The sequence below is a fragment of the Anolis sagrei genome, chromosome 8 (assembly GCF_037176765.1).
Source record: "Anolis sagrei isolate rAnoSag1 chromosome 8, rAnoSag1.mat, whole genome shotgun sequence".
Classification (NCBI taxonomy): Eukaryota; Metazoa; Chordata; class Lepidosauria; order Squamata; family Dactyloidae; genus Anolis; species Anolis sagrei.
In genome coordinates, this window is record NC_090028.1 from 36067869 (window position 1) to 36095625 (window position 27757).

The following is a 27757-nucleotide window of genomic DNA, read 5'->3' on the forward strand; positions in this document are numbered from 1 at the left end:
TAAATCCGGTTTCTGCCTCCTGCAGAATTCTGGGATTTGTAGTACAGTGAGGCTGTTAAAGGCTCCTCCCTAAACTACAAACCCCAGAATTCTGCAGGAGGCAGCAACTGAATTTAAAGTGGATTCATTCTCTAGTGTGAGGAGGTTAAAACTCTCTCTCGCATCCGGCCAAAGGCGCATCTTGGAGATCTCCATCTTCATCACTTTGAGTGGGCAAAGAGGCGGGTGGTTGTCTACAGATACTCCTTCTCTTCCGCGGGATTTACTCCCGACATCACGTGGCTCCGAAGGACCCGAGAGAGGAGAGTGTAGGAAAAACATAACATTAGAAAAAAAGGAAAGAAGGAGGGGGGAAAAAACAGCCAAAAAGCGCAACGCGCGCCGGTGTGGAGGTTGGAGATTCCATCGTCTCCTTCCTCTTTCTCTCTCTCTCTCTCTCATTCTCTCACCATTCCAACCCAGTTTGGACCCATTCCCTGGCCAACCCCTCTCCCTTCCATCACCAGTTTCTTCCTCCTCCACACCCAACTCTTCTTCCTCCCCTCCCTTTCACAAACACTCCTCCGGTTTGCCAAGAAGAAGCGTGCGTAAAATCCTCCTTTTACGCACGCGTCTTCCTCTTCTCTCTTCTCTCGAGTTCTTTTCCCACCCGATAAACCCCTCCAGAACCCTCGCCATGGGGGCTCAGGGGGGCTCGGACCAGGACTACCGCCCTCCCCCTCTACTCCGAGAGCGCCTTGCCACGGTTTATCCCTGACGCGCGTCTTGGAGAGGTGGGCAAAGAGAGGCATCCAAAGAAGCACCCTTTGGATCAACCGCAGAGAGGAGACGTGGGGATGGGGCTGTGAGGAAGATCCGGGGAGGGGGAAAAGAACGGAAAGAGCGGCAAGAGGGAGGCGGGGGAAGTCGCCTCTTGGTCCAAACTCTCGCCTTTCCGACCCCCCGCCCCCTCCCCCAATAAATCTCTCCAAAACAAACCGCGGGGAAGCCAGGATGTCTTTTTCGCAGCTGGGATACCCGTATAGCACCTCTTCCCAGGTAAGTGCCACTCTCTCCATCAATTATTTTTATTTTTGGGTCGGGCGGGGGATGAAGTCTTCAAGGTTTTGGGTTAATAGCCAGGTGGGGTACCCCGCTTTCCATAAAGGAGGGGTCGTTACACTGATAGTTTTCTCTTCTTCTCTGTTCCGTGGAAAGCTTTGGTGTGCATTGCGCGCGTGTTTCCGGGCTCTGTGTTGTCAATGAGCGCCTTGTCTACTCAAGAGTAAGCCCCACTTCTGTCAGGGAAGTAGGCAAAAGAGTTGCTAACCTGCTGCTTCTCCCCCCCCCCCCCCCAACCACCACCACCCCACCTCCCCGCCTCCAATTCCTTTTCCTAGGCTGGGAACGCGCTCCAGACGTTGCCCTCCATTCTACATCCAAAAGGAAATATTTCACTTTCCTTGGGTACTTGGACAAGGGGCATTAGAAGCTTCTCTGGATGTGTCCATTGCTTTCCAACTCCCCCCACCCTTTCCCCTAAAGCCGCTTGAAGGAGGACTTTCCAAACCAAACTTTGACTCAGCTGTCAAAAGCTACGCTAAGGTGTTTGATTGGGAAAGATTAGATCATCCCACTGACCAACTTTACTTGGGAGTAGAAACCCGACTTGAAAGGAGACGAAACTCTTGAAATCCTACATTCCCCCACCCTCCCAATTGATTTTGGCTTCTCTCCCTTTGATCTCCATCATTTACCCAACTGCGTCCCCCTTCCCCCTATTTATTGGTTTTCTGGCGTGACAGGGATTCCCTGAAAAGACAGTAAATGCCATCTGATATTGACTGTATCACACAGCGGCAAATCTGACACTGGCTTGGTATTGCAGCTCTAGTCCATCATTTATTTAATGGTTGGATTTATTTTTTCTGCGCCTGAAATCACACCGCTTTTACTTGCTTCCTTGGGAAAGTTTCCTCCTCCTCCTCCTCTTCCTTCTTCTCCTCTTCCTGCTCCTCCTCCTCCTCGTCTTTTTCTTCCTCTTTCTGCTTCTCCTCCTCCTCTTCCTATTCCTCTGCTTCTTCCTTCTCCTCTTCCTCTTCCTCCTCTTCTTCTTCTCCTTCTCCTCATCCTCGTCTTCTTCTTCCTCCCACTCCTCCTTTCTCTTCCCCCTTCACTTCTTCTTCCTCTTCTCCTCCTCATCCTCCTCTTTTTCTTCTTCCTCCTCCTCCTCCTTCCTGCTCCTCCTCCTCTTCGCCTCCTCCTCTTCTTCTTCTTCTCCTCTTCTTCCTCTCCCTCTTCTTCTTCTTCTTCTTCTTCTTCTTCTTCTTCTTCTTCTTCTTCTTCTTCCTCCTCTTTTTCTTCCTCCTTCTCACCTTCTTCTTCTCCTCGTCTTCCTCTCCCTCTTCTTCTTTTTCCTCTCCTCCTCTTGTTAATTCTCACCCTCTTCTTCTTTTTCCTCCTCCTCCTTCTCCCCCTCCTCCTCTTCCTACTCTTCTTCTTCCTCCTACTCCTTCCCCTTCTCTTTTTCCTCTCCTCCTCCTCCTCCACCTCCTCTCCTTCTTCGTCTTCCTCCTCGTCGTCGTTTTCTTCTCCTCCTCCTTGTCTTCCTCTTCCTTCACTTCTTCTTCCCTTCCTCCTCTTGTTCTTCTTCCTACTCTTCCTCCTCCTCCTTCTTTTTAATTAATGAAAGAGGAAGAGTCCCCTTAGCTTGTTTGCATGCGCTTTATTGCTGCTAGCTCTTCCTCCATCCCTCCTGGATCGCCTTTTCGCTCTCCATCTCTGATCATGGGCTCCAAGGGCTTTAGGGATGGCAGAGAAAGCTTTTTTCGTAGCTTCACTTTTTTCTTGCATGAACCTCAGATCAAGGAGGATCTTGACCCTCCTCCCTCACAAATATTGTGGAGTGGGTAAGATGAGCCTTCCTCCCCCCCCCCCCCCCCCCCAAGAACAATCTACCAGAATGAGAGAACCAAAACACCAGTGGAGTCCTGCCACCTCTGGATTATCCATCAGAAATCTAAACAACCAAGCACTGAAAAATACTAAGGCAGCAATTGTGATTTCGCCTTCCCAAGGAGTGTGAGACTTGCCCCAGATAAGGTAGGCTTACTAGTGAGTAGGCTACTCTGAACACCTGTTCCTGCATCTTTGGTTTCTTATGGTCTTCCTGTCTTAAGGATCTTTTAGTGATCTTGGGTGAGGAAAGGCAAATGAGTCAAATGAATCACAACCTGCCTTTCATCTTAAAAACACCCAGTCAGGGTGTTTTCAACTTGGGGAAGGCAGACTATTTCTTTGAAGTTTGGAAAGATGGTATTTTTTAATTCTTCCCACTAGATCGATGAAGAGAGATTGGGAGGCCTGGGAAAATTGGAGATGTCTCCCCCTGTATTGCCTTGGAGTCCTGGAATGCCAAGTCTTTTCCATCCCTTTCACTAGAAGGGCCAGCTCACTTTCTTGGCTTGGGAACCATCCCTGGTATAAAGGAGCATTTTTGCTCAGGTGGATCTTAAGGAGAAGAAAACTATGTTCCTCCCTACAACTCATTAGTTATAGTAAGGACTCTTCCATGTCCAATATCCTACTGGCAACTGGCAGTTGTATTGTATTTAAAACACACACACACACAAAGTTTGAAAACTTGGCATTCTCTTAAATATCATTTGACCAGTAGCTGGCCACTTGGAGTGCCTCTGTTGTTGCTATAAGAAGGTGCTCCATTGTCCATGTGGCAGGGGCTCAGGTTGCATTGCAGCAGGTGGTCTGTGGTTTTCTCTTTTCCACACTCACATGTCGTGGATTCCACTTTGTGGCCCCATTTCTTAAGGTTGGTTCTGCATCTCCTGGAGTCTGTTCAGCGCCATCCAAGTCATCCAGTCTTCTGTGTGCCAAGGAGGGAATCTCTCATTTGGTATCAGCCATTGATTGAGGTTCTGGGTTTGAGCCTGCCACTTTTGGACTCATAGAATCATAGAATCAAAGAGTTGGAAGAGACCTCGTGGGCCATCCAGTCCAACCCCATTCTGCCAAGAAGCAGGAATATTGCATTCAAATGACCCCTTACAGATGGCCATCCAGCCTCTGTTTAAAAGCTTCCAAAGAAGGAGCCTCCACCACACTCTGGGGCAGAGAGTTCCACTGCTGAATGGCTCTCACAGTCAGGAAGTTCTTCCTCATGTTCAGATGGAATCTCCTCTCTTGTAGTTTGAAGCCATTGTTCCATTGCGTCCTGGTCTCCAGGGAAGCAGAAAACAAGCTTGCTCCCTCCTCCCTGTGGCTTCCTCTCACATATTTATACATGACTATCATATCTCCTCTCAGCCTTCTCTTCTTCAGGCTAAACATGCCCAGCTCCTTAAGCCGCTCCTCATAGGGCTTGTTCTCCAGACCCTTGATCATTTTAGTCGCACTCTTGCTTGCTGAGGTGTTCCAGTGAGTGTCTCTGTAGATCTTAGGAAACCATTTCTTGATTTAGGTTTAAGTTTTCCCCTGACATTAAGCCCAGTCATGTCTGACTCTGGGGGTTGGTGCTCATCTCCATTTCTAAGCCGAAGAGCCAACGTTGTCCATAGACACCTCCAAGGTCATGTGGCCAGCATGACTGCATGGAGCGCCGTAACTTCCCCTCCAGAGTGGTACCAATTGATCTATTCACATTTCCATGTTATCGAACTGCTAGGTTGGCAGAAGCTGGGGCTAACAGCGGAAGCTCATGCCACTCCCCAGATTCGAACCTGCGACCTTTCTGTTAGCAAGTTTAGCAGCTCAGCAGTTTAACCCACTGCACCACTGGGGGCTCGTAGTTGGCAGCATGCTGGCTGATACCCAAACAGGGGATGGGCCGGAGATGTCACTGCCTTGGTCCTTTCACTATTGGTTACTACTTCCCTGTGGATGTCAGGTGGTGGGTGTCAATTGGCAACTAAAGCAGGTGCAGGGACCAATGGCATGTCCTGTGTTTTCTGGGGGCTGCATGAATGACCATATGACCCCTTCTTGATTCTCAGACCTGGGTTACTGTTATGAGAGATAGTACAGGAAGGCCTGGTAAACACACAACAACAACAACAACAACAACAACATCTATGGCAAGCATCTATGGCAAGCATCCTCGGAGGTTGTGAGTTCTAGAAGCATTAAAGAATGCTTCTAGAACTCACAACCTCTGAGGATGCTTGCCATAGATGCAGGCGAAATGTCAGGAGAGAATGCTACTAGACCTCACAATCTCTGAGGATACTTGCCATGGATGCAGGCAAAATGTCAGGAAAGAATGCTTCTAGAACTCACAACCTCTGAGGATGCTTGTCATAGATGCAGGTGAAATGTCAGGAGAGAATGCTTCTAGAACTCACAACCTCTGAGGATGCTTGCCAAAGATGCAGGCGAAATGTCAGGAGAGAATGCTTCTAGAACTCACAACCTCTGAGGATGCTTGCCAAAGATGTAGGCAAAATGTCAGGAGAGAATGCTTCTAGAACTCACAACCTCTGAGGATGCTTGCCATAGATGCAGGCGAAACGTCAGGAGAGAATGCCTCTAGAACATGGCCCTATAGCCCCAAAAAACCTACAACAACCCAGTGATTCCGGCCATGAAAGCCTTCGACAATACAAACAACAAATTGTTCTTAGTGTCTTGGATTTTAGGCCTGTTCTTTTGATTATTTGAGGCACTGATTCAGAAAATTTTATTAGATTGACCACATCAGTTCTAGTTTCGTAGGTATGCTGGAATCACTGGGTTGCTGTGAGTTTTCCAGGCTGTCTGGCCATGTTCCAGAAGCATTCTCTTCTGACGTTTCACCCACATCTATGGCAGGCATCTTCAAAGGTTGTTTCTTGTTTGGATTTCCCCTGTTTTCTGAGTGTTTTTCTTTCTTTACTAACCTGGACACAGCGTATTATTTGAGAACACAAAAATGCTGGACCACTCTCACAACCACCATGTCAGCTACACAGAGAAGCCATTGAAATCCACAAGCATGGGGACAATTTCAACAGAAAGGAGGAAACCATGAAAATGAATAAAATCTGCCAACCAGTATTTAAAAAACTCTAAAATCAGGACAGTAAATAAATAACAACAAAAAGGGTAATTCCAGACAAGACACAATCAGGGCCAGCTAATAACCTCCCAACAAAGGACTTCCTCTGGCAGAAAGCAGCCAAGCCTTGAAGCTGCAAGGCTATTCAATGCTAATTAAGGTGATCAATTGCAGCATTCACACTTTGTTTACTCCTCAAAGTAGCAGTAGAGAAATTCCTTATAGTTCAATATAATTCCACATGTTGTATCTCCATTCAGAAAAAATGTATCCCTGAATCAGTAAATTCAATTATTATAATCTGAATATACTGCAATATTAATATGTGAAACGTTATATGTCATGTCAAAGTACACTATATATAATATGGATTGCTGTGAGTTTTATGGGCTGTATGTCCATGTTCCAGAAGCATTCTCTCCTGACATTTTGCCCACATCTGTGTCAGGCATCCTCAGAGATTGTGAGGACTATTGGAAACTAGGCAAGTGGGGTTTATATCTCTGTGGAATATCCACAGTGGGAGCAGGTGGATTGAGGCAGGTGTAAATGTTGCTATTGGCCACCTTGATTGGCATTGAATGGCCTTGCAGCTTCAAAGCCTGCCTGCCTCCTGCTTGCGGGGATCCTTTGCTGGGCCCTGATTGTTTCTTGTCTGGAATTTCCATGTTTTCTGAGTGTTGTGCTTTATTTTTGTCCTTATTTTAGAGTTTTTAAATACTGGTAGCCAGATTTTGTTCATTAAATGCTTAGCTTTTTTTGTGTAAATCACCCTGAGTCCTGATTATGAAAGTTGTTGTTGTTGTTATATTTTCATGTTTTCCTCCTTTTTGTTGAAATTGTCAACATGTTCATACCTGCATCAAACAGACAAGAGTTCTTTTCCCACCCTGGGCATCACTCCACAGATATATAAACTCCACTTGCCTAGTTTCCAACAAAACTCACAATCTCTGAGGATGCCTATTTATTGCTTATTTATTTAAAACTTTTATATCCCGATCTTCTCTACCTCTGCAGAGGGACTCAGACTGGCTAACAGCAAAGATTCAATGCTAACACTGAAAAACTAAAACATCATACACAACATTACCAATTACATATATGATAAATTACATAAATTACATAAAATTACATAAAAGCCATTCGCCAAGATAAAATCATGTCCAACTCAGTCCGTATGTCCAGTCCATATATTGTGATCAGTACCATTAGTCAATTAGACATCATTCCGCAAAAGCTTTGTTGTACAGCCAGGTTTTCACTAGCTTTCTAAAGGTCAGGAGGGAGGGGGCTGATCTATTTTCCTTTGGGAATCTAATTTCAATTAGATTCGGTTATCTAATTTCATTCAGATAGCCGAAGGGCCACCACAGAAAAGGCCCTGTCTCTCATCCTCACCAGACGCGCCTGCAAAGTTGGTGGGACAAAGAGCAGGGCCTCTCCAGATGATCTTAACACTCTTGATGGTTCATAGGGGAGAATACGTTTGAACAGGTAAACTGCCATAGATGTGGGTGAAATATCAGGAGAGAATGCTTCTGGAATGTGCCATAAAGCCTGGAAGACTCACAGCAATTCAGATGAAGGCTGGTATATATGGCATATATGATCTAAAAAGGGGAAACTGGTGCCATTTTTGGAATCATCTGGCCAAGTACATCCGGAAACAGGTCTACCATTTGAAGCACCCAAATGTGTGTTGGCCATTGCATTTAGAAGTTTCCCAAGTTGGCCTAAAAGACTGCAAAGGAACCCAATTTCCCTGGTGCTGTAGGGATTTCAGAGGAAGGAACTGGCAAAACTAACTTGCCTAAGAAGATCACATACAATTAATATAGGCAACTTGAAGTCAGTCAAGGTGGGTGTGAGGATTAGGCACCAGAAACCTCACATTCATCCACTTATTTTGCCCTTGGCCTTGTGACTTTGGGCACCTCCAAACTCTCCATATGTTTGGGTTGCTCTGTTTTGTTTTGTTTTTTTCCAGGCTGTATGGCCATGTTCCAGTAGCATTCTTTCCAGATGTTTCACCTGCATCTGTGGCTGGCATCTTCAGAGGTCTATTGGAGGTGAAGCAAGTTCAGTGTGTGTAACACACACACACATGTATCTGTGGGATGTCCAGGGTGGAAGAAAGAACCCTAGTCTGTTTAAAACAAGGGTGAATTTGCAAGGGTGCAATTGGCAAGGTTGATTACTAGCATTTAGTAGCTTCAAAGTCAATCAGTGAGGGTATCTGCATAGAGGTTGAATAGCCTCTGTTTGGGAGGTGTTAACTGGCATTTGATTGTTTGCTGTCTGGAGTTCCCCTGTTTCTGAGTGGTGTTCTTTATTTATTGTCTTGATTCTGGTGGTTTTGTTTTTTAATATTACATGATTGCTTTTTGTCCACTTGGTGTCTTGCAACCAACATGCTAACACACCTCTCCTTCTTTTTCCCTCCTCTCCCTTGTCTTCTTCTTTATTCTTCTCTATCTATCTATCTATCTATCTATCATCATCATCATCATCTCTATCACATCTACAATCTCTGTTTATCTACTTACCTACCTATCTATGTATCTACCTATCTACCCACCTACCTACCTATCTACCCATCTACATATCTACCTACCTACCTATTTATCTATCTCTATCTATTTTTCTGTCTATCTTTGTCTATCTATTCATCTATCTGTCTATCTATCTATTTCTCTGTCTATCCTATCTAATCTACCTACCTACCTGCCTATCTATTCTATCTATATGTCTATTTCTGTCTATCTACCCACCCATCTGTCTGTCTGTCTGTCTATCTATCTATCTATCTATCTATCTACCTATCTATCTACCTATTTATCTATCTAATTTATCTATCTACCCACCTATTTACCAACCTACCTATCTATCTATATTTCTACCTACCTACTTACCTTCCTTTCTGTCTAACCTATCTAATCTATCTATCTATCTATCTATCTATCTTTCTTTCTTTCTTTTTCTATCTACCTATATTTCTATCTATCTACCCACCTACCTACCTACCTACCTACCTACCCACCTTTCTATCTAACCTATCTATCTACCTATATTTCTATTTTTCTATTTATCTACTTACCTACCTATCTAATCTCTCTGTCTGTCTGTCTGTCTATCTATCTATCTATCTATCTATCTAAGCTACCTACCTACCTACCTACCTATTCATCTAATCTCTCTATCTCTCTCTCTCTCTCTCTATCTATCTATCTATCTATCTATCTATTTTTCTATCTAACTAACTAATGTACCTACCTACCTATCTAATCTGCCTATTTACCTATCTACTTATCTATCTACTTATCTATCTATCTATCTATCCTCTCTGTCTGTCTGTCTGTCTGTCTGTCTCTCTATCTATCTATCTAATATCTATCTGTCTGTCTGTCTGTCTGTCTGTCTAATCTACCTACCTACCTATCTTATCTATATCTCTCTATCTATCTCTCTAATCTATCTCCCTACCTATCTATACCTACCTTCCTATCTTATCTATCTACCTATCTACCTATCTAATCTATCTATCTAATCTACCTACCTACCTATCTACTTACCTATCTAATCTGTATCTAACCTCCCTCTCTGCCTGCCCCTCTCTGGCCTCCTCCTCCTCCTCCTCCTGCTGCAGTTCTTCGTCTCGGCCAGCTCCAGCGGCTCTTGTTGCGACTCGGGGTCCCGCTCGGGGCCGGATGCGGCGTCGGGCGGCTCTTCCCAGGCGGCGGCGGCGGCGGCGGCGACCCTCTGCTGCCCCTCCTACGAGAACCGGCTGCTGGGCAGCTCCCGCCCGGAGCTCAATGCGGCCGCGCTGGGCATGTACGGCTCGCCTTACGCCGCCGCCGCCAGCCAGGGCTACGCCAACTACCTCCCCTACGGCGCAGACCCCTCCGCCCTCTACACCACCCTGGTGAGTCAGTGAGAGAGGGAGTGGGTGAGTGGGTGAGTGAGGGAGCGAGTGAGTGAGTGAGTGAGTGAGGGGCCCAAGAAGCCCCCGCTGACTGCAATAATAAGGCAGAGAATGAATGCCCTTTGGCACCCCCTGAACTGCCATGGGATAGTAATATTACTCTAGGTAGCAAACTTTGGCACAACATTCTGTTCCTGGTTTGAAAGTCTTGTTTCCTGTTTCATTGTGCGGTACTTACTTTGGGAGTAGTAGTTCGACTTCAGAGTCGAACTATTGAGGTTGGAGGAGATATTCACTGAAAAAACTAGAGCAAAATGTGCTGCCGGATGTCCCTCCCTCCCACAGAAACAAAGATTTGGCAGTTTCATAAACTTTCCCCATGTTTTTATGATAGAAGCAATTAGGAAATGGCATTTATCACCCAGGAAGAAACATAATTTTACATAGTGCTATTATTATTATTATTATCAATGGTAATAACATAATGTGTGCTGTGTTGTTGTGTACATATAAGTATAATAATAATACATGTAAATATAATAATAATACATGTAAATATAATAATACTAATAAACTAATGTTTGCTGTGTTGTTATTTATATGAAATATAATAATAATAATAATACATGTAAATATAATAATAATAACCTGATGTTTGCTGTGTAGTTATTTACATGAAATATAATAATAATAATAATAATAATAATAATAATAATAATAATACATGTAAAATAACAACACAGCAATCATTAGGTTATTATTTATTATTATTATTATTATTATAACCTAATGTTTGGTGTGCTGTTATGTACACATAATTATAATAATAATACATGTACATATAATAATTGTAATTAATAATAATAAATAATAATAGCCTAATGTTTGCTGTGTTGTTATTTTACATGTACATGTAATAATAAAATTAATAATAATAATAATAACCTAATGTTTGGTCTGCTGTTTTGTACATGTAATAATAATAATAATACATGTACATATAATTACAATAAATAATAATAGCCTAATGTTTGCTGTGTTGTTATTTTACATATAAATATAATAATAAAATTATTATTATTATTATTATTATTATTAAGAAGAACCTAATGTTTGGTGTGCCGTTTTGCACATGTAATAATAATAATAATAATAATAATAATAATAATAATAAATGTACATATAATTACAATAAATAAATTATAATAGCCTAATGTTTGCTATGTTGTTATTTTACATGTAAATATAATAATAAAAATTATTATTATTATTATTATTATTAATAATAATAACCTAATGTTTGATATGCTATTTTGTACATGTAATAATAATAGTAATAATAATACATATACATATAATTATAATAAATAATAAATAATAATAATAACCTAATGTTTGCTGTGTTGTTATTTTACATGTAAATATAATAATAAAATTAATAATAATAATAACCTAATGTTTGCTGTGTTGTTTTACATGTAATAATAATAATTAATAATTATTATAATGTAATATTTGCTGTGCTGTTATGTACATGTAATTATAATAATAATATATGGACATATAATTATAATTAATAATAATTAATAATAATAACCTAAAGTGTGCTGTGTTGCTATATGCATGTAAATATAACAATAATAAATAACCTAATGTGTTCTGTGTTGTTATGTACATGTAAATATTATAATAATAATAATAATAATAATAATTTTTATTTCTTATTGGCCTCTTCTTACAGCACAACATTGTTAAAAATACGTCATCATAAATCAGGAAAATGCATATAGTAAAATGTATTTCTATAAAAGACACATCCTAAAATACATAGAGCAACTATTAAAATACAGCAAACACAGGACAGGATCACAGGAGCTGTCCTTTCCTAAAGCCATCAAGACCCTTCTGCAGAGGAGGCCAAAGGCTACAAGGCCCACAATTCCATTACATGGAGCCACCAGTTCAAGTGGTGCCAAACCTGCATTTATTCTACAGTGTAGATGCAGCTTTGTGTCTTGAATCTGAATTAGGAAAAGAAAAGAAAAAAGAAAGAAAGAGGTAGGGATGGAGGGAGAGGAGAAAGGAAAGAAAGAAAGAAAAAAAAAAGAAAGAAAGAAAGAAAGAGGAAGATGGAAGTGTGTTAAGGGAGGGAGGAAGTTGAGGGAGGGAGGAAATGAAAGAAAAGAGGAAAAGGAAAGGAGGGAGGGAGGAAGAAGAGAAAGTGAAGACTGTAAGAATGGAGGTGGAGTTGAAGGAGAGAAGGAAGGAAGGAAAAGAAAGGAAAGAAAGAGGTCGAGAGAGAGGGAGGGAGAGGAGAAAGGAAAGAAAATGGAAAATGGAAGATGGAAGGGTGTTAAGGGAGGAAGGAAGTTGAGGGAGGGAAAGAAAGAAAAGAGGAAAGGAAAGGAGGGAGGGAGGAGAGAAAGAAAGAAAGAAAGAAAGAGAAAGAAAGAAAAAGAAAGAAAGAAAGAAAGAAAGAAAGAAAGAAAGAAAGAAAGAAAGAAAGAGGAAGATGGAATAGTGTTAACTGAGGGAGGAAGCCGAGGGAGGGAAAGAAAGAAAAGAGGAAAGAGAAGAGGGAGGGAGGGAGGAGTGAAAGAAAAAAGAGAGAAAGAAAGAAAGAAAGAAAGAAAGAAAGAAAGAGAAAGAAAGAAAGACAGGCAGGCAGGCAGGCAGAAAGAAAGAAAGAAAGAAAGAGGAAGATGGAAGAGTGTTAACTGAGGGAGGAAGCCGAGGGAGGGAAAGAAAGAAAAGAGGAAAGGGAAGGAGGGAGGAGAGAAAGAAAGAAAGAGCTGGAAGAGTGGAGGGAGGGAATGAAAGAAAAAAGGAAAGGGAAAGGAGGGAGGAGAGAGAGAAAGAGAGAAAAAGAGAAAGAAAGAAAGAAAGAAAGAAAGAAAGAAAGAAAGAAAGGGAAGAGGGAGGGAGGGAGAAGAGAAAGGGAAGACTGTAAGATGGAGTTGAAGGAGAGAAGGAAGGAAGGAAGGAAAAGAAAGAAAATGAAAGAGGAAAGAAGGAAGGAAGGAAAGAGGGAAAGGAAGAAGAAGGAGGAGGAACAGAAGGAAAAATAAAGGAAAGATGTTTTTAGAGTTGAGGGGGGAAAGGAAGGGAGGGAAGAAAGAAAGGAGAAGAAGGAAGGGAAGGTTGGAAGATGGAAGAATTGAAGTGTAGTTGAGGGAGGAAAAGAAGAAAGACAAAGGAGGAAAAGGAAGGGAAGGGAAGGGAAAAGGAAATAGAGTTGAATGTAGGCATAACCAGGAGACAAATTGGGGGTGGGGGAGAGGAGGCAGAGGGGAAGCTTGAAATGTGGAGAGGACAAACTGACCAGCTCTTTCCTCCTTTGTGCAGAACTCCCAGTACGACCTCAAGGAGGGCTCCTCGGCCTTGCACCCAGGGATTGGGCAGCCTGCAGCAGCAGCCTACTACACCTACGAGCCTACTTTTGGGCAGTACCAGTACGACAGGTGAGCCCAGGCTTAACATCAAAGGAGGGGAGAGGCTCCAGGGGGGTAAATACACTGTAGAATGAATGGAGCTTGACACCACTTGAACTGCCATGCTCCAGTGATGGAGAATCTTGGGACTTGTGGTTTGATCAGAGACCCCAGCCCAATGTAGAGAAGGAGAAAGGCCTTTCTAAACTGCAACTCTCAGGGTTCCATAGCACTGAGCCATGGCAGTTCATGTGATGTCAAACTGCATTCAATCTGCTTTGTAGACGGTCCCTACTAGATTCTCACCACACTACTTTATGGTAGTGTGAAGTCTTTGCCTAGTAGAGAATGAGATTATATAGCAGAGGGGGGAAGATAGACAGAGATATGGAAGTTGTGTTCCTTTAGGGGTGGTTAAAGGTCTTTGATGGGAGATTTCAGGGTCACAAAAATGGGGTCCACAAGCAGCCTGTGGATCTCATTTTTGTGACCCTGAAGTCTCCCATTGAAGACTTTCAAACTCCCCCAAAGAAACACACCCTTCATATCTCTATCTTTATCTCCATCTCTATCTCTCAATGCAACTTTTGCATTGTCTATGCCTCCCAAACTATTCAGAAACCGGGTTGTTGTAGGTTTTTCCGGGCTATATGGCCATGTTCTAGAGGCATTCTCTCCTGACGTTTTGCCTGCATCTGTGGCAAGCATCCTCAGAGGAAGTGGCTTCCTAGTCAGTCGAAAGGCCAAACAGGGCATAGGGTTAAAGTCTGTGTTGGATGAGGTTACACTCCCCCCGAAGACACAGGTTCGCAGCTTGGGAGTGATCCTGGATTCATCACTGAGCCTGGAACCCCAAGTTTTGGTGGTGGACAGGAGAGCTTTTGCATAACTCAAACTTGTGTGCCAGCTGTGCTCGTACCTTGGGAAGTCTGATCTGGCTATGGTGGTCCATGCTCTTGTTACATCCAAATAGATTAATGCAACACACTCTACGTGGGGCTGCCTTTGAAGACTATTCTGAAACTTCAACTAGTGCAATGAGCTACAGCCAGATTACTAACTGGAGAGACATATGGGGAGCATACCACCCCCTTGTTGTGTCAGCTCCACTGGCTGCCGATCCACTTCTGAACTCAATATACTCTATACTCTATATGGTTCTGGCCCAGCTTACTTGTCCAAATGCATCTCCTGCCTTGCAGTTTAAGATCATCCGGGGAGGCTCTGCTCTCGCTCCTGCCAGCGTCACAAATACGTCTGGCAGGGATGAGAGACAGGGCCTTCTTGGTTGTAGCCCCCCACCTATGGAACTCGCTTCCCAACGCGGTAAGATCGGCTTCATCCCTCCTGTCATTTAGGAAGAAATTGAAGTCGTGGTTCTGCGACCAGGCTTTTGGACATATGGATATGGAATTTGACTGGAATGGTGATACGGCGGTTAATACTGTTTTTATTGTTTTATTTATTTATTTATTTATTTATTTAGCAGTTTTGTATACCGGTCTTCTCACCTCCGTTCAAGGGACTCAGGCCAGTTTCCAACATCAATATTACAGACAGTCATTAAAACATCATATTCTAAATCACACTACAACATTAAAACAGCAAACTACAATCATATAATTACAGTGGTCAGTTGTCATCAAAAATCATTATTCATCGTCATCCATTTTAATGAATGTTCTATTTATTGTTTTAATTGTTGTTATATTGCTTTGTTATATTTAATGGCATCAAACTGTGCCAAATGTAAGCCATTCTGAGTCCTTCTTCGGGGGTTGAGAAGGACAAGGTAGAAATGCTGGAAAGAAAGAAAGAAAGAAAGAAAGAAAGAAAGAAAGAAAGAAAGAAGGAAGGAAGGAAGGAAGGAACCCCGGGAACAGTTCTAAAAATGAAGACACCAATTTTTTGTATTGTCGAAGGCTTTCATGGCTGGAATCACTAGGTTCTTGTGGGTTTTTTCGGGCTATAGGGCCATGTTCTAGAGGCATTTCTCCTGACGTTTTGCCTGCATCTATGGCAAGCATCCTCAGAGGTAGTGAGGTCTGTTGGAAATAGGAAAATGGGTTTATATATCTGTGGAATGGCTGGGGTGGGGCAAAGAGCTTTTCTCTGCTGGAGCTAGGTGTGAATGTTTCAACTGACCACCTTCATTAGCATTTGAAGGCCTGGCTGAGCCTGGGAAAATCCCCTGTTGAGAGGTGTTAAGATGTGCCTGGTTGTTTCCTCTCTGCTGTTTTGCTGTTGTAATTTTAGAGTTTTTTAATACTGGTAGCCAGATTTTGTTCATTTTCATGGTCTCTTCCTTTCTGTTGAAATCGTCCACATGCTTGTGGATTTCAATGGCTTCTCTGTGTAGCCTGACGTGGTGGTTGTTGGTGTGGTCCAGCATCTTTTTTTGTTGTTTTTTGTTGTTGTTGTTGGACTGTGTTAGGGATATGACTAGGCTACTCTTACTGGCTTATTAAATATTTTTGAACTGGTACCAGCTCCTAAGTTATACTGAAACTAAACATTACGCAGACCTTCATTTTGCCTGGAAAAGTGGGTTACTCCAATATAGTATTTTGTTCTCCGCCAGGTATGGAACAGTCGATTTCAGTAGTTCGGCCAGACGCAAAAATGCTACTCGGGAGACCACCAGCACTCTGAAGACATGGCTGTATGAACACCGCAAGAACCCCTACCCGACCAAAGGGGAGAAGATCATGCTGGCCATCATCACCAAGATGACGCTGACCCAGGTCTCCACTTGGTTCGCCAATGCCCGCCGCCGCCTCAAGAAGGAGAACAAGATGACCTGGTCTCCGAAGAACAAAGCAGGGGAAGAGAGGCAAGAGGATGGTAGAAGGAATGGGGAAGACTGTGCCAGTGAAACTGAAGACAAAGGTAAAAGTGGAAAGGAAGGGGATCCATGTTATTGGGTTGGTTCTGGCCCCAGCAGTGAGAAAAAAAAAGTCGAATGATGAGTCAAAGTATAGGCAAATCCCATTGATTTAATGGTTTCGAATTATTAACAGGATTGATGGCCACCTCTCAACGTGACAGAGGTGGGAAGAATATTAGCAAAATGATTTAAAATGTTTTTTGGAGTGTTGAGGAGCCCTAACTAGAACAATATTGGTCTGATACAAATGTTTGTAGTTCAGGACGTATTCTGTGCAAAATTCGTATGTGGGTGATTTTGTTTTACAAAATTTATTTATTTATTTATTTATTTATTTTATTTACTTATTTGCATATCACCTTTCTCAGCCCGTAGGTGACTCAAGGTGGTTACAGGGCAAAATCCAATGCTTACAATGTCATAAATACATTTAAAAACATAACATATAATAAAAACTAAACAAATCAATAAAATATAAATTCATAGTGTCTCCTTCTTAAAAACGTTGTCCAGACTCATTGTCTAGTCGTTCCATTTTCCTGTGTCAGTTACTCTGCATTTGCAAATGCTTATTCCAAAAGCCACATCTTGACTTTTTTCCAGAATGTTAAAAGAGAAGTGGCCAATCTAATATCTATAGGGAGGGTGTTCCACAGCCGAGGGGCCACCACCGAGAAGGCCCTGTCTCTCATCTCTGCCAAACATACTTGTGATGGTGGTAACAACAGCAGAGCCTCCCCAGACCATCTTCTTTCAAATTTGCAGAAAGGTTTCCTGCTGTATTCAGAAAATGCTGCATTTGAGGAAATTTTCTGTGCAAAATCTCTATATCAGTAATTTCCATAATGAGCAGCATTTTCAACAAAGGAATTATATTTTCCTCATGGAAAAAATATATTACTATGCAGGACGGAGTATTATTTTCTTCCAGAAAATACTACATTTTGTACAGAAAGTCATTTTTCTATGTAAAACAACTACATGTGAGTTTTGTACAGAAAACCTCCCAAATTACAAATAGTTTTTAAAAACGATGTAATTTTTGAGGACTTTCTTGCAGCAAGAAAATAATTGCTAAAAGAAAGCAACAGCTTAGTATTAACTTATTTAGAATATGAAGTTCCACCTAGTTAGCATATTTAATTGCTACTGTGTCTACTTTGAAAACTATTACTTCTTGTTACCATTACTACTTGCTACTTAGTAGTGTGATAGTAGTTGTACTGCTACTATTCCATACTAATCACATAATGTATACCTGCATGCTGTCTGCTTGGGGTATACCTTTGTGTTTCTTATACTCAATCCATTCCCTCTTAATTTTATTCTGAAATACAGATCCCAAAAGCTGCAAAGAGGAAAAGGAGTTACGACTGAGTGATCTAGAGGACATTGAGGATGAGGATCCAGAGATCAAAGCAGAAGCCGAGCAAAAGCACCCACACCAAGAAGGCCTCCTCATTGGAAGCAATACCTTGGCTGAATCTCAGAAAAGCAACTGCAACCTGACTTCGTCTGGCCATTTCCACACCTTCTCCTGTGCTAAGGTGGACTCAACAGTTACGGGAGATTTTCTGGGCCATAAAGGAGCCACCTTAGTGGGCAGCCTCGGAAGTCAAGTCCAAGCTTACGAAGCACCAGAAAAACCCAGGATCTGGTCATTAGCCCACACCGCAGGGGCCAACATCATTGTGGGACCCACCAGCAACTCTTCCCAAAGGACAGAAAGCCCTGACTGTTTGGTGGTCAGGGGAAGGTTGCCTGGGGCTGGAGCACAGTACAATGAAGGGAGGCCAGTGGGAGGTTTTGTGAGGACTCAGCCAATCCATGACAAGGCCTTGGAAGAGTTGGCACAGCCGGCCAAGATCTTTAAAAATTCAACCTTCAATCTCCAGTCCATCTCGTTGAACTATGCTTCATATCCCATGCTGGGGGAGACCTGCCAATACGCAGCAGGAGCTGAAGGTAGTAAACCTTCTGAAAATTACTTTGTCATCTCCTACCCAAAAGTAGAGCTTGGTTTGTCACTTGGTGGACAAAGCTCCAGCACCACCAAGATATTTTTAGATATTGGCTTTCCACTTCCCAAACTTTCTCCCATACAAAGGGGGTCAACCACTTCAGAAACATGAGTGAGGATAATATATTTGGAAAGAGCTTTAGCAATTAAGTGGATTCACACAATCATTTTGAGGTGGTCAAGTGATTCAGAAGTTTCCTTCAACTTCTTTATGTACAAAGAGTGATTCAACTGCAGAGTCGCTTTGTAATGGTGTCTGGTCATCACCCACTGACCATACACAGAAACGTTCTGGGGTGTGGATTGAGCCAAGTGGTAGAAATGGTGATCTCCTTAGAATGTGTTGGAATAAACTGATAACTGGTCAGCATCACCAACAATGGAAACAAAAATAGAACCACGGCAAAGAAATATAGTGACCCGGCCACTTCATAATAGTTACAAGTGAATCCATACCATCCAACTGTCCCAATTTGGCAGGGTCAACCACAATTAATCTTCTTTCATTCCACTTTTTTTGTATAATCTTTATTTGAAGTTATCATAGTGTACAATAGATTAAAATATTTGCAAAATTTAAAATCATGATATAGAAAGGATACAGAGAGAAAGGAAGAGAAATAGAAGATGAAAAAAAGAAAAGGGAAAAAAGGATTTTGAAACAATAGAAACAAGATAGAAAGGGAAAGGTATAGATAGAACTAGAAATCGGAAAAAGAATATAATATATATATATATAAAATCTTCGGTCCAGTTTCTGGGATACTTCAAGGTGGGGTTCTTCCTTTTCCTTCTTTTACAATTCTTCCAATTCTTCTTATTTTCTTACTCCTTGTTCTTCCATATTCTCTTCTTTTTATATGTGAGGGTTTCTATTTCATTGTTTATTACCCATCTATTTTTTCCCTTTTTTCTTTTTTTTCCTATTTCAAATATTCACTAATCAGTGTCCAATCTGTCTCTTTCTCTGATTTCCTTTGTATTTTTGTAACAAGTAGCTTAGCCTGTCCATGTTCCTTATATCCATTATTTTTTTGTTCCAGTCATCAGTTGATGGTATTTCACTTTTCCTCCATAACCTCGCATAACACAGTCAGGCAGCAGTTGTGGAGAAGAAAAGTAGTTTATCTATGTTACTCTCAAATTTTGGTTTGGTAATTCCCAATAAGAATAATTCTGGTTTAAAAGGTACATTAATCTTTAGTATTTTTGTAATCTTACACATATATATTTCCTGAAATTTTTACCTTTCTTGCATGACCACCACATGTGGTAGAAAGTTCCTTCAACTTCCCCACACTCTCAACACTTTGAGTTTATATTTTTATAGTATTTTCCTAATTTATGTGGTGTCATATGCCATCTATGGAACATTTTTATTCAATTTTCTTTTAAATCATAGGCAACCTTATATTTCAATTTTTTGTCCCAAATTATCTCCCATTCCTCCAATCTTATTGATTCTTTCATCCCACTTTTCATCTGCTTTGGCAGTGTTGCAGTCTATTATTATTATTATTATTATTATTATTATTATTATTTATACCCCGCAACCATCTCCCCAAGGGGACTTGGAGCAGCTTACATGAGGCCAAGCTCAACAATACAACCATGCAAATAAACAACATACAACAGCAGAAAAATATAAAAATAAAATACAAGACATAATATAAATAAACATCAACAATATAAAATCACAATAATTAAACACAAGAACATAAATCACGGTGGGCAAGGCCGATAGCAAGGATTAAAATTTTAAAACAACTGGATGAGAAGGCAATGTATTGTATCTATCTTTCCTTCCATACTGTTCCTTCTTCTCTTCAACTTACTTCAGTTGAAGTACACAGCGTTCCAAGTGTTAAAATTGTTTGTTAAATAAGCAAAGAGAAAAGGAGAGCAAGATACCGCAATTCTGCCCTTCCTAGTAGGCTCATGGAAAAAGCAAGTGTCAAAACCTCTCCTAGTTTGCATGTTCTTTCTCATCAATATATTTCACTGTCTTCACCGCACTTTGATGTTGCTTGGCCAAATGTGTTCCGATTTTCATTTGTGATGTGTTAGAACAGTGCTTCTCAACCTTCCTAATGCCATATGGTTGAGAGTCACCTCATGTTGTGGTGACTCTCAACCATAACATTATTTTTGTTGCTACTTCAAAACTGCAACCTTGCTACTGTTATGAATAGTAATGTATCTGAAAGGCATTATTTTTATTTACTGGACCAAATTTGGCACAAATACCCGATATGCCCAAAACTGAATACTGGTAGAGTTGGGGGGATTGAATTTGTCATTTGGGAGTTGTAGTTGTTGGGATTTATAGTTCACCTACAATCAAAGAGCAATCTGAACTCCACCAACGATGGAGTTGAACCAAATTTGGCACACAACTCCCATGACCAACAGAAAATACTGGAAGGTTTTGGTGGACATTGGCCTTGAGTTCTGGAGTTGTAGTTCACCTACATCCAGAGAGCACTGTGGACTCAAACAATGATGGATCAGGACCAAACTTGGCATGAATACTCAATATGCCCAAATGTGAACACTGGTGGAGTTTGGGGAAAATACACCTTGGCATTTGGGAGTATAGGTGCTAAGATTTATAGTTCACCTACAATCAAAGAACATTCTGAACTCCACCAACAATAGAATTGGGCCAAGCTTCCCACACAGAACCTCCATGACCTACAGAAAATAATGTGTTTTCTGTTGGTCTTTGGTGAGCCCTCTAACATGCTGTCATGACCCCCCAGAGGTCCCAACCCCCAGGTTGAGAAAAATTGTGTTAGAAGGTATGCTGCATTTCTCAAATAATGTTCAGGATGTAGATGAATTTGCAGTATGGCAGAGCTTTCAGAGCTGTGATGATGTTACAGGGGAAGGGCAATAAAAGTATATTTATTGGGGGAATTAAATATAAGACCCACAAGATAATATTCAGACATCAGTTCTCACATACTCACTAAAGAATGTATGGCCTTCCTGTTCCTGGGAGTATCTTCTTGCTTCAGCTTTGATCCAGTCTACTAGTTTATTTTGTGTGTGTTCTGGAGAACCTTGAGATTCCTTTGGCGAACACTTATCACAGAATCTACAGTCCTCCAGTGCAATTCCAGAGTAAGTTTACTATAGAGTTGGATTGAAGGGGGAAGGTGTTTCGATGGCATGGATGGTTGGGCTCGAGTCCACAGGGGGTGCTGTCACTCCATCCTCTATGATGAAGAGCCATCAGGACTTCTTCATTCCAGCATTTTCTAATCTTCTTTTTCTTTATGGCATTGTAAAGCCCCTTCCCCACTTTTAGCGGTACCTAATTTCTCTAATTACAGCTAAAGCTGTTTTCAAACTGCTTAGGTAAACAGTGAGCAGGGCTTATGGTAAGCCGCTCACGCCGACCCGGGGCTTTGAACTTGCAGCCTTTCAGTTGATAGTTCTTATAGTTGCTAATGATTTACCAGCTGTGATAAACCTCTGGAAATACCTTACCAGTTTTAACAATGATCATTTCTTCTGATATGGCATTAAAATATGTGTCAAGGTTTAGGGAATGTGCATTTTGCACAAAGGGGAAAATGAGATTTACTTTTGTGAAAGATAAAATGCCTTTTACAGTCACCCCTCCACATTGTGGGTTTCTCTTTTGTGGATCTGACCAATATGTTCTCTCTGGGAGTCTTTTGGTCTTCCAGTATGACTCTGCTGGATGTTGACCATGGAGTTGCATTGGGGAATGTAGAAATTATTAAAGAGGCATTCTATTAGCTATATTACCATTCTTCTTCAATTTTATTGGTTCTATTGACAAAGGCCTCAAAAGACGAACAGGCTGAAAAATGTTGGGCATCCGAACAACAAAACATCATTGAATAACAAAACATCATTTGACCTGCATCAATAGTGTCTAGTAGGGCTGGGCGGTTTCGTTTCGTAATTTCGTAATTCGTTAAAAATTCGTTATTTTTTTTTGGTTACGAAGTGATAACAAACCATTCAGGAGCATCTAAAAAAAGCATCTAATTGCTTCGTATTTGTTTCGTATTCATTTAGAAATCGTTTAGAAATCTTTTCGTTATTATTTCCGCATGTCTGGGGCAAGTTTTATAGTTGTTGTTTGTTTAATCAGTGAAAAAAAATTTATAAATATCACACCAACAGTCAACAACAGAGGGAGAGGGAAGCTTCAGAAGTTCCCCCTGTCCCATATGGTTTTTTAGCGTATTGCGCGATACGAATCGATTCGTATTCGTTTCATATTCATTTCGTATTGTTTCGTAATTTTACGAAATTTCGTAAATATCGAACTTTTTTAAAGAAAAATTTCGGAATTCTTTTAAATATCGAAACGCAAAAAACCCCAAAAAACGAATCGAGTTTAGAAACAAATTTTTCCATGGTTGCCCAGCCCTAGTGTCTAGATCTAGGGAAGTCATGCTCTCCCTCTATTCTTGCCTAGGTTAGACCAAACCTAGAATATTGTGTCCAATTCTGGGCACCACAATTGAAAAGAGATATTGACAAGCTGAAATGTGTCCAGAGGAGGGCGACTAAAATGATCAAGGGTCTGGAGAACAAGCCCTATGAGGAGCGGCTTCAAGAGCTGGGCATGTTTAGCCTGAAGAAGAGAAGGCTGAGAGGAGACATGATAGCCATGTATAAATATGTGAGAGGAAGTCATAGGGAGGAGGGAGCAAGCTTGTTTTCTGCTTCCCTGGAGACTAGGACGCAGTGGAACAATGGCTTCAAACTACAAGAAAGGAGATTCCATCTGAACATGAGGAAGAACTTCCTGACTGTGAGAGCTGTTCAACAGTGGAACTCTCTGGCCCAGAGTGTGGTAGAGGCTCCTTCTTTGGAAGCTTTTAAACAGAGGCTGCATGGCCATCTGTCGGGGGTGTCTTAAATGCAGTTTTCCTGCTTTCTGGCAGGAGGTTGGACTGGATGGGCCATGAGATCTCTTTCAACACTGTGATTCTATGAAAAACAACCTGAGTAGGCATAGAAAGAATATTTAAAGAATTATTGTTTCAAGAAATGAATCTTTGGATAGTAAAAAAAATAGACTAAGGCAGATGGTCTAAATTTCAGTAGAAAAGTGCCTAAAAGCTGTCTGTCATGTAATCCATTCTGAGGCAGTAGTCTCATGGATGTTTCCTTCCGAAACTAAAGGAGGCAAAGGACTAATCTACATTTGGAAGAAGGGGGAAATGACATCTGCAGGCAGCAAGGAAGCAGGAAAGCTTGAGTACACAGATCAAAGAAGGAAATGGAGAATGGAAAAGAAAGGGCAAGTCATGCTCTCAAGAATTCCCTGTCACTCATCATTTTCTACAAGTGTTGATGCCTTTTTGCTTCTAACATGGCTCACACCTTCTGTTGATAGGTAGCACAAGTACCTCTTCCACTAAAAACAACTGGTTATTTAATAGGCTGGGTTTTGGCTGGATCTTACCCTGATTTTGTACTTTGTTGTTGACTAACAATAGGGTTTGAAAGTGTGGTATCACTTGGAATTCCCTATCCCTCCAATGGATAATCGCTAAACTCAATATTCAGCTGGAGTGTCAAGCACAATGGTAGTTAAGGGTGATGGGAACTGGACATTAAGTGCCATTGCTCTCCTTTAAGGTTAAAAGAAAGTCACTCAATGACTTTCTATGGATTAAGAGGGATTCAAAATCTGGTTCTCCGGCTCCAGCATTCAAACCACTATAATGTTCAGACCAACCTCTAACGTGGTTTCACAGCCTCAGTGAAAGAGATCAATGAGCCACTATTTTCATAATGACTGTTGCATCTTTTTCCCCCTATCAAATTCTGGGAGGGCTGGAGAAAAGAAAAGGATTTATGTTGACTAAACATAATTGTTGAAAGCATTTTTTTTGTTTTTTGTTTTTTTTTGTTTTTTGTTGAAACAGGGTTTGGGAGAGGGATGAGGGCTGCTCAAGATCATCTCAATGAAGTTTGTCTCAGTCAGCAGAAATTGAGGACAGCTTTCAGACCAGTGTTGAAGAGGTGAGAAAGGTGAGTCCCTGAAAATATGCAGGAGATCTCTCCAATTCATGACGTTCCTTTTGGGATCTTATCCCATGTTGGTTGATGAGAATTGAAGTCCAAAATTATCTGAGGAGGCCCAGTGTCCTCAGCTATTAAACAAGGCCTGAATCTCATAAATGTTCCTCTTTTGAATGCTATGTTCTTCAAAAACATCATAGTTTGGTCTACAATGGAACATTAGTATCAAAAGAGGAAACCCACCAAAACCCATGCTTTGGTTACATCATGCTTGGATTGTTTTAGCATGATCTACATGTTTGGAAACTGTTCAGAAAGATCACTAAATTTCAAATGTTTTGGTCAGCTTCAGGACAGGTTAAATGAAGATCAGAGCTCTGATTTCTCCTTTACTAAGTAGCAACGGTAAGAACCGACCATGGAACAACAGACTGGTTCAATATTGGGAAAGGCATACAGCAGAGTTGTATACCCTCACCCAAACTATTCAACTTATATGCAGGACACATCATGCAATGTGCGGGGCTTGACGAATGCAAGGCTGGGGTAAAAAAAGCTGGAAGAAACATTAACAACCTTAGATATGCAGATGATACCACTTTGATGGCCGAAAGCGAGGAGGAGCTGAGGAGCCTTCTAACCAAGGTGAAAGAAGAAAGGGCAAAAGCTCGGTTGCATCTAAACATATAAAAAAAACCAAGATTATGGCAACCAGACTGATTGATAACTGGGAAATAGAGGGAGAAAACGTGGAGGCCGTGACAGACTTTGTATTTCTAGGTGCAAAGATTACCTCAGATGCAGACTGCAGCCACTTACTTCTTGGGAGGAGAGCAATGACCAATCTCAATAAAATAGTGAAGAGTAGAAACATCACACTGGCAACAAAGATCCGCATAGTTAAAGCAATGGTATTCCCCATAGTTCATCTATGGATGTGAGAGCTGGACCCTAAGGAAGACTGAGCAAAGGAAGGTAGATGCTTTTGAACTGTGGTGTTGGAGGAAGGTTCTGTGAGTGCCTTGGACTGAGAGAAGATCCAACCAGTCCATACTTCAGGAAATAAAGCCTAACTGCTCCCTGGAGGGAAGGATATTAGAAGCAAAGATGAAATACTTTGGCTACATAATGAGAAGACAGGAAAGCTTAGAGAAGACAATGATGCTGGCGAAAATGGAAGGAAAAAGGAAGAGGGGCCAACCAAGGGCAAGATGGATGGATGGCATCCTTGAAGTGACTGGATTGACCAAGGATTGAGCTGGGGGTGGTGATGGCCAACAGGGAGCTCTGGCATGGGCTGGTCCATGACATCATGAAGAGTCGGAAGTGATTGAACGAATGAACCACAACAAAGCATGTATATGGCAGTTCTTTTCTGCCATTAGATCTCTGGTGTAAGATGGGGCCAAAGGGCAGCTAATGGGTGTTCCAGGAGAGATCTCAGGTCACATATGGATGAAGTATGGCTTTCCAGATGCTGGGTTGCAACTATAATATTCCTTTTGAAGGTTGCATCCCAAAAACAATAACAACCAAAAGCAGGAATGTCACAGCTTGATCATCTGAGATGAATGACAATCCTTGTTGTAATAAACCAGTCCTACAATCATGAACTAAGCTACATCAGAGGCAATATGTCCAGCCCCTTTTGAAACAAGTGGATACCCACCACATAGAGATCTGGAGACCTATTCACATCCTTTGCAGACTACTGGTCGTTGGTCTCTTCCTGTTCCAGGGGAATTGTGTATCCATTTCAAGCTTGGGTTAAGGGAGCTATCCATGGTGCTGAACTTATATAGCGATCAGTTTGAATAGAGATCGGTTTGAGTAGAGATCAGTTTGAGTTTGCGCCGGGACTGTGATGCAACTGGCTGGGAGACAGCTTCATTAAGATCACTACTGACTGAAAGGTCAGGAGTTCGAAACCAGCCCAGGTCGGAGTGAGCTTCCGACCAATGTGTGTAGCTTGCTGTCGACCTTTGCAGCCCGAAAGACAGTTGCATCTGTCAAGTAGGAAATTTAGGTACCGCTTATGCAGGGAGGCTAATTTGACTAATGTACAAGGCCATAAAAATTTCCAGCAAACATGCAAAGTATGAGGAAGTACTTCATCAGTGTTGCAAATAGACGGTGAAGCAACAGCTCCTCTGGTGGCCAGAATACCCTCATGAAAAGCTGGAATGTTAAATAGCCTCTGAATGCCTGTCTATAAATGTTGTGTGTCTATGGCATTGAATGTTTGCCATGTATATGTACATTGTAATCTGCCCTGAGTCCCCTGTGGGGTGAGAAGGGCAGAATATAAATACCGCAAATAAATAAATAAATAGAATCATGAAATCATGTAATCCTAGAGCTGGAAGTCCAACCCCCAGAATAGCACAGATACAGCCCTGTTTCTACAAGAAATTGGACATAGAGTCACACTGGAGAACCTACAAATGCCTAGAGAAGTATTTTCTCTTGGAATCACTAGGTCTTCCAGTGCCATCTGGAGGACCTAGAGATTCATTGAGATAATATATTACTCAAATCTATGAATAATCAAATCTGCAAAAGTGAAACCTGTACATGCTGACGTCTAATTGCAGTAGGTTTCAGTTGAATGTTTTGCTCATATGGAAATATAACTGATTTGATTACCTCCTTTTCCTTTCTCAGGATAATCAAGTCTCGTTTGTTGGTGAAGCTTCTCAAGAAGGTTTGGAACTTAATGGCTTTCAGAAGAAAGCATTTGCCATTCCCGATGTGAATTCTCTCCTTCTAGCTGTATGTTTTGTCTGTTTCTCTGCACCCGTCAAAGCATGAATTGCAGCTGCTGCTTCCCTTGGTGGTGAAAGGGAAAAAGTCTTCTTATATATGCACAGCTTTCGATGGGATCCCATTGCAAGCCCAGCTGGAGAGCAGCTGGAAGGACTAATCCACACTCCATGAAACAAACACCTCCTACTTTGGGCACCAAATTATACTAAATGCACTGAACTTCTGTTGGTGTTCAGTAGAGTTCTTCAACAAATGCATTCTGAAGTTCTAGGAGATTGTGATGTCTACTGTAGACCTGAAGTCCTCTGTAAAATGCAAGCTGCCCTATTGAAAGGATAGTTTTTGTTCTTCTTCTTTGATTCATTCACTCTTTCCCTCCCTCTTCAAAATTCCATTTGGGATATGGAAAGTCATTTTCCCCCTCCCCTGTTTTTTTCAAATCCTTTCAAAAAAAAAAATCAACAAGAAGCCAACAATCCTGCACATCTTTTTCTTTATTTTCTTTCCTTAGTCTTTAATTTTGGATAAAATATATGAGGTATTTGTCAGCCATGTTGTCCTATACTTTGAAGGAGATTCATTAGTTGTGCAAAAATGCAGGATTGTTTATTTTCCGTCCTTGTACAAAGATATCATGGAAAGTATTTTTAAAAGTCTCTAATTAAAAATCAAAAATGAA

The 27757-nt window shown here is 41.4% G+C and overlaps 1 protein-coding gene across 2 annotated transcripts; it reads left to right on the forward strand.

Annotated features, from left to right (window-relative positions):
* Positions 1–939: 939 nt before the first annotated feature.
* Positions 940–27757, forward strand: IRX6 (iroquois homeobox 6). 2 transcript variants are annotated; one of them, XM_060788422.2, is made up of 7 exons: positions 940–1038; positions 9678–9953; positions 13299–13414; positions 15966–16273; positions 17610–18236; positions 24216–24312; positions 26977–27757. In XM_060788422.2, the coding sequence occupies exons 1-7, from the start codon at positions 994–996 to the stop codon at positions 27065–27067; spliced, it is 1560 nt and encodes a 519-aa protein (XP_060644405.2). In that variant the 5' UTR covers positions 940–993; the 3' UTR covers positions 27068–27757. The 2 variants fall into 2 exon arrangements, with proteins under 2 accessions (XP_060644405.2, XP_060644404.2); XM_060788421.2 differs by having other exon boundaries at positions 24216–24321; positions 26977–27046.

What these genes read in the sequence shown, in the direction of transcription:
- IRX6 (XM_060788422.2), top strand. Translation starts at nt 994, where the DNA reads ATGTCTTTTTCGCAGCTGGGATACCCGTATAGCACCTCTTCCCAG. An exon ending in CGTATAGCACCTCTTCCCAG is followed by an intron (nt 1,039 to 9,677) that starts GTAAGTGCCACT and finishes CTCCTGCTGCAG; the next exon opens with TTCTTCGTCTCGGCCAGCTC. An exon ending in GGGCAGTACCAGTACGACAG is followed by an intron (nt 13,415 to 15,965) that starts GTGAGCCCAGGC and finishes GTTCTCCGCCAG; the next exon opens with GTATGGAACAGTCGATTTCA.